The following is an 11,684-nucleotide window of genomic DNA, read 5'->3' on the forward strand; positions in this document are numbered from 1 at the left end:
ATGAGAAAGGTTGCCTATTACCGGCATCTTCAGGAGAGTAATGGCAGAATCTGCGAAAGCGGGAGGAGAATAGTTGGGTCAGGTTAATGTTTGTTTTCTTCTGGTTATCTAGATCTCTGACGCCCTCTTGAGGCATCAAACCGTAAGCTTAAAGCATCAGACAAGCTCAATACATATAGTTGATTTTATTAAAACACATAGGGTGTGGCTATATATGGAAAAATATACAACTTAAAAAATGTTGAGCAATCGATTGGTCGAATAAACATACAACTTTAGTCGGGGACAGCCCTAGTATCAATACACCCAGTCACTACAAAAGATACAGGCGTCCTTCCTAACTCAGTTGACGGAGAGGAAGGAAACCCCTCAGGGATTTCACCATTAGGCCAATGGTGACTTTAAAACAGTTACAGAGTTGAATGGCTGTGATAGGAAAAAACTGAGGATGGATCAACAACATTGTAGTTACTCCACAATACTAACCTAAATGACAGAGTGAAAAGAAGGAAGCCTGTACAGAATAAAAATATTCCAAAACATGCATCCTGTTTGTAATAAGGCACAAAAGTAAAACTGCAAAAAATGTGGCAAAGAAATGAACTTTTTGTCCTGAATACAAAGCGTTACGTTTGGGGCAAATCCAACACAACACATCACTGAGTACCACCCTTCATATTTTCAAGCATGGTGGTGGCTGCATCAGGTTATGGGTATGCTTGTCATCGGCAAGGACTAGGGGAGTTTTTTTAGGATAAAAAGAAATAGAATACAGCTAAGCACCGGCAAAATCCTAGAGGAGAACCTGGTTCAGTCTGCTTTCCACCAGACACTGGGAGACGAATTAACCTTTCAGCAGGATAATATTCTAAAACACAAGGCCAAATCTACACTGGAGTTGCTTACCAAGACAACGTTGAATGTTCCGGAGTGGCCTAGTTACAGTTTTCACTTAAATCGGCTTGAAAATCTATGGCAAGACCTGAAAATGGTTGTCTAGCAATGATCAACAACCAACATGATAGAGCTTGACGAATTTTTTAAAAGAATAATGTGCAAATATTGTACAGTCCAGGTGTGGAAAGCTCTTAAAAGACTCACAGCTGTAATTGCTGCCAAAAGGTGATTCTAACATTGACTCAGGGGTGTGAATACTTATGTACATTTGATAATTCTGCATTTAGTTTTCAATGAATTTGCTGAAATTTCTACAAACATGTTTTCACTTTGTCATTATGAGGTACTGTGTGTAGATGGGTGAGAAAAAAAAATATATTTAATACATTTTGAATTTAGGCTGTAACAACAAAATGTGGAATAAGTCAAAGAGTATGAATACTGTCTGAAGGCACTGTATGTATTATATTACAGGGACAGGCTACAAAACATAGTGCATCTCTTACCTGAAGAACGTGTGGTGCTCAACACAGGTCTTCCACAGTCTCTTGGCTGCACGGTGGTTGGGGAGCTTGAAGCCAATCGTGCTCTCAAACTGCTCAAACTGCAAGAGGAAGAGATATTGATGTTACAAGTGTCTCAAAAGAGAGAGAGAGGTGGTGATCATATCAGAACAGAAGCAATTCCTGTCCTTAAATATATAGTAGTCTAGGCCCCGGGCCATAGAGTAGTCTGACTAGGCCCCAGGCCATAGAGTAGTCGGACTAGGCCCCAGGTCATAGAGTAGTCTGACTAGGCCCCAGGCCATAGAGTAGTCTGACTAGGCCCCAGGCCATAGAGTAGTCTGACTAGGCCCCAGGCCATAGAGTAGTCTGACTAGGCCCCAGGCCATAGAGTAGTCTGATAGGCAAGAGAGTCTGAAGAGCCATAGAGTAGTTGACTAGGCCCCAGGCCATAGAATTGACAGGCCCCCAAGAGTAGTCTGACTAGGCCCCAGGCCATAGAGTAGTCTGACTAGGCCCCAGGTCATAGAGTAGTCTGACTAGGCCCCGGGCCATAGAGTAGTCTGACTAGGCCCCAGGCCATAGAGTAGTCTGACTAGGCCCCGGGCCATAGAGTAGTCTGACTAGGCCCCAGGCCATAGAGTAGTCTGACTAGGCCCCGGGCCATAGAGTAGTCTGACTAGGCCCCAGGTCATAGAGTAGTCTGACTAGGCCCCAGGCCATAGAGTAGTCTGACTAGGCCCCGGGCCATAGAGTAGTCTGACTAGGCCCCAGGCCATAGAGTAGTCTGACTAGGCCCGGGCCATAGAGTAGTCTGACTAGGCCCCAGGCCATAGAGAGATCTGACAGGCCCCAGGCCATAGAGTAGTCTGCTAGGCCCCAGGTCATAGAGTAGTCTGACTAGGCCCCGGGCCATAGAGTAGTCTGACTAGGCCCCGGGCCATAGAGTAGTCTGACTAGGTCCCAGGCCATAGAGTAGTCTGTCTAGGCCCCAGGCCATAGTTTCTCCTGGTCAGGTCACATGGTAAAACTCCTGACCCGGTTTGTAACAGATACACAGTTGTTGTTGTTGTTGTTGTTGGTGTGTTTACCTCTCCGGGGCGTATCTTGATGTAGAAGTTGTTTCTCTTGTAGGAGATCTTGAGGACCTTGGGCCAGGCGAAGCGGTTGATTCTCAGTCTGTCTCTGTAGATGAGGAGACCACTGGAGCACACTCCTAGCATGATCTCTATGCCTTCAGAGTCCTGCAACGCACCCGATTAGTATACAATGAATGAGTTCCAGTACGCCATCAAAACCACTTCACAAAGGAATCACAGAAAGTATTAACAGAATCACAACGTCAGGAAGACAGTGATTCTTCTCCACACACTACAGTTGTGGAGGGAGGAATGGTCCAGTATGGGACAAGCATTGGCAAGGGTTCTGATGGTAAATGGCTATGGACAGTCAGTCAGGAGGATAACGGGCATCTCCTACTCTACATGATGTAAGGGAGAGGGTGTGTCTAGGGTCTGAGGAGGAAAGTGGGAAACATTACGTTCCACTTAGCAATGGAGAGTGATGATGGGTACAACAAGCCACAAGCTAGCGTGATGACCGCTAAGCCGTGCATTAAACAAACACAGAAACACACCACACGATGCAGCAGCCTCTTACCTCGCCTTTAGCTGGAGCCAAACACTCAAACAGGCTTCCTACCAACTAGCCAGGTGGTTTTAATGAGAGGAGAGAGAACACAACAAATGCTGACTCTGATCTGATTCAACTAGTCAAATGGAATATTATCGACTAAACAAATCTGTATTCAAAGTGCACTAGGCAACCTCATTCCTCCTTTAGTTGACTCTTTGAACGGACCATCATCTTTATCGGTCTCACCTAGATGGGATAATTTCACTGTTCAAAGTGCTTGTGATAACAGACAGTATCTGCCATCGGGATTAACAGTGACGGTTTCAATGTGTTGAAATGAGTGGTGTGTTATCCTGGTAATCTGCTGCTGCTGGCCTGGTCTGTCTGTATGTCTGTCTGTCTCTCTCCGTCTGTCTGTCTGTCTCTCTCCGTCTGTCTGTCTGTCTCTCTCCGTCTGTCTGTCTGTCTCTCTCTATCCGTCTGTCTGTCTCTCTCCGTCTGTCTGTCTGTCTCTATCTGTCTGTCTGTCTCTATCTGTCTGTCTGTCTCTATCTGTCTGTCTGTCTCTATCTGTCTGTCTGTCTCTATCTGTCTGTCTGTCTCTATCTGTCTGTCTGTCTCTATCTGTCTGTCTGTCTCTATCTGTCTGTCTGTCTCTATCTGTCTGTCTCTCTCTATCTGTCTCTACATCTGTCTCTCCATCTGTCTGTCTCTCTCTACATCAGTCTGTCTGTCTGTCCGTCTCTTTGTCTGCCTGTATCTGACTATCTATCTGACTGTCTCTCTCTCTCCAGCGGTCTGTCTGCCCAATGAGATTAATCAAATCAAACACGTCATTAAGACAGAGGAGATTATCCTACAGAATCTCCTCAAGGGAGCCAAGTCAAGCCAATCCAAGGCAGAGCCTCATGGAGTCAGTGAAGCTAGCAGAGATGGGAACAGTCAGTCAGCAGTCCTGCTAAGGCAGAGCCTCATGGAGACAGTGAAGCTAGCAGAGATGGTAACAGTCAGTCAGCAGTCCTGCTAAGGCAGAGCCTCATGGAGTCAGTGAAGCTAGCAGAGATGGTAACGGTCAGTCAGCAGTCCAGCTAGAGCAGTGGCAGTTGGCTGCCCAGCACATCCAGACATTTGAAGTAACAGCCCAGTGTTGGTGTTAAGCATGGTACTGACGTCACTGAGACAGCAGCGGTGCATTGGAAGGATTAGCAGAGTGCCTCTGACAAAAGCAGTGAAGTGAAAACAGAACTTTCCCATGTACACTGTAATATGGGGAGATATATTATAGCTCAGAGGATTTAATTCACATTTGTATGTGTGTGTGTGTGTGTGTGTGTGTGTGTGTGTGTGTGTGTGTGTGTATGGTGTGTGTGTGTGGTGTGTGTGTGTGTGTGTGTGTGTATGTAGGCGTGTGTGTTCGGTGTGTTTGTGTGTATCTGTGTTTGGTGTGTGTGTGGTGTAGGTGTGTGTGTGTGTGTGTGTGTGTACCTTAGCGTGATGGAGGTCTACCCCATACATGGACAGTTTCTTGGCATTCTCCAGAAAGTGCAACTCTGCTTCAGCTGGCGTCATCCCTCTGAAAACAGACATCAGGCATAAGATCAGTAGAGGTAGAGGCTGAGCTCCGTGTCCTGTAACTATGGGGTTCAGAGATGTTCTCCATTACACTCCTTGTCCTGTAACTATGGGGTTCAGAGATGTTCTCTATTACACTCCTAGTCCTGTAACTATGGGGTTCAGAGATGTTCTCTATTACACTCCTAGTCCTGTAACTATGGGGTTCAGAGTTGTTCTCTATTACACTCCTAGTCCTGTAACTATGGGGTTCAGAGATGTTCTCCATTACAAGTCCTGTAACATGGGGTTCAGAGATGTTTATTACACTCCTAGTCCTGTAACATGGGGTTCAGAGATGTTCTCCATTACACCTCTTTGTCCTGTAACTATGGGGTTAGAGATGTTTCATTACACTCCTAGTCCCGTAACTATGGGGTTCAGAGATGTCTCTATTACACTCCTAGTCCTGTAACTATGGGGGTTCAGTAGATGCAGAACTCTAGTTCTGTAACATGGGGGTAGAATAGTAACTCATGTGTACATGGGTTCAGAGATGTTCATTAACTCCTAGTCCTGTAACATGGGGGTTAGAGATGCTCTAGTAACCATGTCCGTAACTATGTGAGAGTTCATTAACTAGTGAACATGGGGTAGAGATGCTTAGTACACTCATGTCCTGAAAACTATGGGTGAGATGTTCTCTATTAACTCCTAGTCCTGTAACTATGGGGGTAGAGATGTTTCTAGTACACTCTAGTTAAATGGTCGAGAGTTGTTCTCAGTACACTCCTATGTAACATGGGTTAGAGATGTTCATTACACTCCAGTGAAATGGGGTCAGAGATGTCTAGTAATCATGTCTGAAATGGGGAGAGATGTGATACATCCTATAACATGGGGTTAGAGATGTTTCAGAATAGTAAATGGGGTGAGAGATCTCTAGTACACTCCTATTGTAAATGGGTTCTGAGAGTTTCTAGAACCATCGTAACTACGGGGTTTGAGATGTTTAAAACTGAGTCCTGTAACTATGGGGTTCAGAGATGTTCTCTATTACTATATAATAAAGAACATGCTCCTTATCAGAGAATGAGCTAAAATGGGTACAGACACAGGCAGACAGATAGACGTATGGATCTATAACGTATAGCCGGACATATTTGTAGTTCTTGTGTAAGTCCATGACCTTGTCCTCCAGACAGACAGACAGACTTATAGATAGCTCGATTTATAGATAATCTATAGCCGGACATACTTGTAGTTCTTGTGTAGGTCCATGACCTTGTCCTCCAGACAGACAGACAGACTTATAGATAGCTCGATTTATAGATAATCTATAGCCGGACATACTTGTAGTTCTTGTGTAGGTCCATGACCTTGTCCTCTAGTTCCTTGGTGTGGTTGGGAGCGAAGCGGAGCTCACTGTTGTACTCCGTCTCCTCTGGGTCGTAGTCCCCCAGCTCTGACTGGACCGTGTAGGAGCCCAGTATGGTGTGGGTGGCAAAGGAACAGGGGAGACGACCGGATACCATGTCATCACGCAGCTGGAGACACAGGTAGTACCTAGAGAGAGAGCGAGGGGAGAGAGAGAGAGAGAGCGAGGGGAGAGAGAGAGAGCGAGGGGAGAGAGAGAGAGCGAGGGGAGAGAGAGAGAGCGAGGGGAGAGAGAGCGGGGAGGGAGGGAGAGAGGAGGGGGAGAGAGAGAGAGAGAGAGAGAGAGAGAGAGAGAGAGAGAGAGAGAGAGAGAGAGAGAAGAGAGAGAGACAGAGAGAGAGAGAGAGAGAGAGAGAGAGAGAGAGAGAGAGAGAGAGAGAGACAGAGAGAGAGAGAGAGAGAGAGAGAGAGAGAGAGAGAGAGAGAGAGACAGAGAGAGAGAGAGAGAGAGACAGAGAGAGAGAGAGAGAGAGAGAGAGAGAGAGAGAGAGAGAGAGAGAGAGAGAGAGAGAGAGAGGAGAGAGAGAGAGAGAGAGAGAGAGAGAGAGAGAGAGAGAGAGAGAGAGAGAGAGAGAGAGAGAGAGAGAGAGACAGAGAGAGACAGAGAGAGAGACAGAGAGAGAGAGAGAGAGAGACAGAGAGAGAGAGAGAGAGAGAGAGAGAGAGAGAGAGAGAGAGAGACAGAGAGAGAGAGAGAGAGAGAGAGAGACAGAGAGAGAGAGAGAGAGAGACAGAGAGAGAGAGAGAGAGAGAGACAGAGAGAGAGAGAGAGAGAGAGAGAGAGAGAGAGAGAGAGAGAGAGAGAGAGAGAGAGAGAGAGAGAGAGAGAGAGAGAGAGAGAGAGAGAGAGAGAGAGAGAGAGAGAAAGGTAGAGAGAGAGAGAGAGAGAAAGGTGAGAGAGAGAGAGAGAGAGAGAGAGAGAGAGAGAGAGAGAGAAAGGTAGAGAGAGACCAACAGTAAGAGAGAGAGAAAGAGGCCAGGTGAGAGTGGGAGATGCCAGTATGACAGTATTATACCATAAATAGCAAATACTGTATTTCAGAGGCTTTGAGAGCGCAGTCGCTCCATTCAGCTTACCTGGTAATGTCTTCAGACAGCTGTGCAGGGTCTGGGGGGTAGAACTTGACGCTGAAGGCAAAGTTCCAGGGGCCAGCTGCAGAACAATAAAGCATAGAATCAGAATATAATGCAAACATCTGCTAGATGAACTGGGATTTAAAAAGAGGCCCGGTGAACAGCAGTGAATCCCTTACAAGGTGTTGATTCTAGCATGGGAAAAAGCACAATTACAACGTCCAACCACGATCAAGTTCAGTTGTTGCTTCTTAAAAGTGTTTCATCATGACTCAACTGGGCTATTAGTACATGAACAGAAGATAGAGTTGAGTTGAAGTGCAGTGTACCAGCTCAGCTGGTACAGCACGGCGCTTGTAACGCCAAGGTAGTGGGTTCGATCCCCGGGACCACCCATACACAAAAATGTATGCACACATGACTGTAAGTCGCTTTGGATAAAAGCGTCTGCTAAATGGCTTATATTTTTATATATATATATTATATATATAGTATAGTATAGTATAGTATAGTCTAGTATAGAGTAGTATAGAGTAGTATAGTATAGTGTAGTGTAGTGCAGTATAGTATAGTATAGTATAGTATAGTATAGTATAGTATAGTATAGTATAGTGCAGTATAGTGCAGTATAGTATAGTATAGTATAGTATAGTATAGTGCAGTATATTATAGTATAGTGCAGTATAGTATAGTATAGTGTAGTATAGTGCAGTGCAGTATAGTATAGTATAGTGCAGTATAGTATAGTGCAGTATTTATCGGACAACTCACTCCTTATCTGCTTCTTCAGTTCCTTGTTAGGGTCCAGCCAGTTCTGGAGAGAGAGGCAAATTAGCAATGATCTATTCATTAATCAATGAATGACCATTTATCTAACACACAGACCCCACAAGACATGCCACCAGAGGTCTCTTCACAGTCCCCAAGTCAAGAACAGACTATGGGAGGCACACAGTACTACACAGAGCCATGACTACATGGAACTCTATTCCACATCAGGTAACTGATGCAAGCAGTAGAATCAGATTTTTTTAAAACAGGTAAAAATACACCTCATGGAACAGCGGGGACTGTGAAGAGACACACAAAAAAGGTACAGACACATACACATACACTGTGATATTGTTGTATGGTGGTATTAAACATTTTGAATTGTAGATATGTAGTGGTGTAATAATGTTATATGATGTACTGTTTTATCTTTTGTTTTATATGTACTGTAAGTGCTTTAATATGTTTGGACCCCAGGAAGAGTAGCTGCTGCCTTGGTAGGAACTAATGGGGATCCATAATAAACCCCAGGAAGAGTAGCTGCTGCCTTGGCAGGAACTAATGGGGATCCATAATAAACCCCAGGAAGAGTAGCTGCTGCCTTGGCAGGAACTAATGGGGATCCATAATAAACCCCAGGAAGAGTAGCTGCTGCCTTGGCAGGAACTAATGGGGATCCATAATAAACCCCAGGAAGAGCAGCTGCTGCCTTGGCAGGAACTAATGGGGATCCATAATAAACCCCAGGAAGAGTAGCTGCTGCCTTGGCAGGAACTAATGGGGATCCTTAATAAACCCCAGGAAGAGTAGCTGCTGCCATGGCAGGAACTAATGGGGAACCATAATAAACCCCAGGAAGAGTAGCTGCTGCCTTGGCAGGAACTAATGGGGATCCATAATAAACCCCAGGAAGAGTAGCTGCTGCCTTGGCAGGAACTAATGGGGATCCATAATAAACCCCAGGAAGAGTAGCCGCTGCCTTGGCAGGAACTAATGGGGATCCATAATAAACCCCAGGAAGAGTAGCTGCTGCCTAGGCAGGAACTAATGGGGACCCATAATAAACCCCAGGAAGAGTAGCTGCTGCCTTGGCAGGAACTAATGGGGATCCATAATAAACCCCAGGAAGAGTAGCTGCTGCCTTGGCAGGAACTAATGGGGATCCATAATAAACCCCCAGGACACGTTACCACTGCCCTAAGAAAGAAAACTCCCCTGGGGGAACTGTTATCAGTCTATCAACACCAGGGCCCATATTCACAAACATCTCACAGTAGGTGTGCTGATCTAAGACCAGGTCCCCGTGTCTACGCGATCTTATTCATTATGATCTAAAAGATAAAAGTGATCCTAGATCAGCACTGAGATGCTGAATAAACAAAAAGGGCCCTGGATATATTTATATATAATACTCTTCCTCTACCTTCTGGTTCTCCATGTCGCGGTACATGATGCCAGACAGCCAGACAGACAGACCACTACTGACAGACAACAGACAGACCCCAGACAGACAGACCCCAGACCGACAGACCACAGACAGACAGACCGACAGACCACAGACAGACAGACAGGCCACTACTGACAGACCACTACTGACAGACAACAGACAGACAGATAGACCCCAGACAGACCTGACAGACAGACAGACCGACAGACAGACAGACAGACAGACCACAGCCAGACATTTTTGATGAGTCTCTTCCTCTACCTTCTGGTTCTCCACGTCGCGGTACGTGATGCCAAAGTAGTCCGTCTCCAGCAGGTTCAGATGGTCACACACCTTGGCAAACAGCACCTGGCCTCTGGCTCGTTTCTGGAGACACACACACAGAGCAGTTATTCAACAGGGGTCAGAGTTCACACTGTTGGAAAGCACCCCGACATGTTCCACAGTCAGGGTGCGGGATCTGAACCCGGGTCCCCCACGGGAGAAAACAACATCATCCATTAGACCATGAGGAAAATCCCTTGGGGCTACCTCATCACGAGACCATGAGCCAGACTAATGTCTACTACACCAGCATATAACTTAGAATGCATACCCAATACAATGCTTCTTTACAAGTAGTATGCCTGTCTCTAGTTGATCTTAATTGGGAAAAAAATGATCTGTAGTTAAAAATCGAGTTTTGACCTTGATTACTATTTGTTCTTCAGCGAACAACACCATTACAGTGCAGCTAACTGGGATCAATGTAGAGACTGTAGTTAATTGACCAAAGAGCAGGGGTGAAACATTATGTAGACAGCCTGTCACTGACGTCTTCCCTGCTGTTCTGAAGTCCACATCTGTCATCTCTCTTCTCCTGTTCTGACATCTCCTACTCTCTCTCTCTCTGTTATCTACCTCTTCTCTCTCTGTTATCTACCTCCTCCTCCCCTCTCCTTCTCCCCTCTCCTTCTCCCTCCCCTCTCCTTCCCCCTTCTCCTTCTCCCTCCCCCTTCTCCCCCTCCCTCCCCTCTCCTTCTCCCTCCCCTCTCCTTCTCCTCCTCCCTCCCCTCTCCCTCCCCTCCTCCCTCCCCACACTCCCCCAGAGCCCTGGCATAATTCTGCTCTCTTTCCTCCCTGTGTTTACGAGTTACATCTGACATGCTTGTGTGTGATTCACAAGCCTTTTAAAGATGCTACGACAGACACTTCTACCAGCAGGAACAACATCTTTCCGGCAGTTAGCACAGACAGACTGATACTAAACAGAGGCGATGTCACACCAACACAAACCTCAACCTAGCACAATCAGAAAGTCACCCCAACACAGTCACCCCAACACAGTCACCCCAACACAGTCACCCCAACACAGTCACACCACAGCAGCACCCCGACACAGCTCCACTGGTGACACTTCACCACATTGAGGATGGTGTTATTTTTCTAGACAAAATGAAATGGGAACTGGTCTGGTACATGATTCTGCGCTCACGTAATTATAACTGTATTTGGGCTCTGAATCAGTCTGATCCCCGCCCATAGCTGTTCTTAAAGGTTCAATGAAAACCCGAGCTTGTCAATAAAGAGATTGGCGCTCAGGATTACAATAGCAAAAACCCATATTAAAAGAAAACAGCCACTAAGCAAGGTACAAAAGACACTTAACGACACCAACTCCTCGATAACACCCCTCGATAACACCCCTCGATAACACCCCTCGATACGGCAATAAGAACAAGGCAAAAACAGCAGCATGTTGATTTTAAAAAGGTCGAGCTACGAGGGAAAGTGATTTCTCTTCAGTCAGACTTGGTGAGTGAGTGAGTGAGTGAGTGAGTGAGTGAGTGAGAGGGAGGGAGAGACAGAGACAGAGAGAGAGAGAGAGAGAGACAGAGACAGAGACAGACACAGAGAGAGAGAGAGAGAGACAGAGAGAGAGAGAGAGAGAGAGAGAGAGAGAGAGAGAGAGAGAGAGAGAGAGAGAGAGAGAGAGAGACACAGAGAGAGAGAGAGAGAGAGACAGAGACAGAGAAGAGAGAGAGAGAGAGACAGAGACAGAGACAGAGAGAGAGACAGAGAGAGAGAGAGAGAGAGAGAGAGAGAGAGAGAGAGAGAGAGAGAGAGACAGAGAGAGAGAGAGAGACAGAGAGAGAGAGAGAGACAGAGACAGAGACAGAGAGAGAGAGAGAGAGAGAGAGCAGAGACAGAGAGAGAGAGAGAGAGAGAGAGAGAGAGACAGAGAGAGGAGAGAGAGAGAGAGAGAGAGAGAGAGAGAGAGAGAGAGAGACAGACACAGAGAGAGAGAGAGAGAGACAGACACGAGAGAGAGAGAGAGAGAGAGACAGGAGACAGAGACAGAGAGAGAGAGACAGAGAGAGAGAGAGAGT

The 11,684-nt window shown here is 46.2% G+C and overlaps 1 protein-coding gene across 13 annotated transcripts in view; it reads right to left on the reverse strand.

Annotated features, from left to right (window-relative positions):
• Nucleotides 1-11,684, reverse strand: part of epb41l3b (erythrocyte membrane protein band 4.1-like 3b) — a 90,109-nt gene that overhangs the window by 37,679 nt on the left and 40,746 nt on the right. For 11 of the 13 annotated variants that reach the window (XM_041895509.2, XM_041895512.2, XM_041895507.2 and 8 more), the window contains exons 4-11: nt 9,577-9,681; nt 7,869-7,911; nt 7,101-7,176; nt 5,940-6,152; nt 4,521-4,608; nt 3,060-3,104; nt 2,492-2,644; nt 1,404-1,501 (exon numbers count right to left, since the gene is read on the reverse strand). In XM_041895509.2, the coding sequence (XP_041751443.2) occupies nt 1,404-1,501; nt 2,492-2,644; nt 3,060-3,104; nt 4,521-4,608; nt 5,940-6,152; nt 7,101-7,176; nt 7,869-7,911; nt 9,577-9,681 (821 nt within the window). Of the gene's footprint in view, nt 1-1,403; nt 1,502-2,491; nt 2,645-3,059; nt 3,105-4,520; nt 4,609-5,844; nt 5,901-5,939; nt 6,153-7,100; nt 7,177-7,868; nt 7,912-9,576; nt 9,682-11,684 lie in introns of those variants that run through there. The other 2 variants (XM_041895511.2, XM_041895514.2) reach the window with 2 other exon arrangements.

This window comes from Coregonus clupeaformis, chromosome 14 (assembly GCF_020615455.1).
Source record: "Coregonus clupeaformis isolate EN_2021a chromosome 14, ASM2061545v1, whole genome shotgun sequence".
NCBI classification, from domain to species: Eukaryota; Metazoa; Chordata; class Actinopteri; order Salmoniformes; family Salmonidae; genus Coregonus; species Coregonus clupeaformis.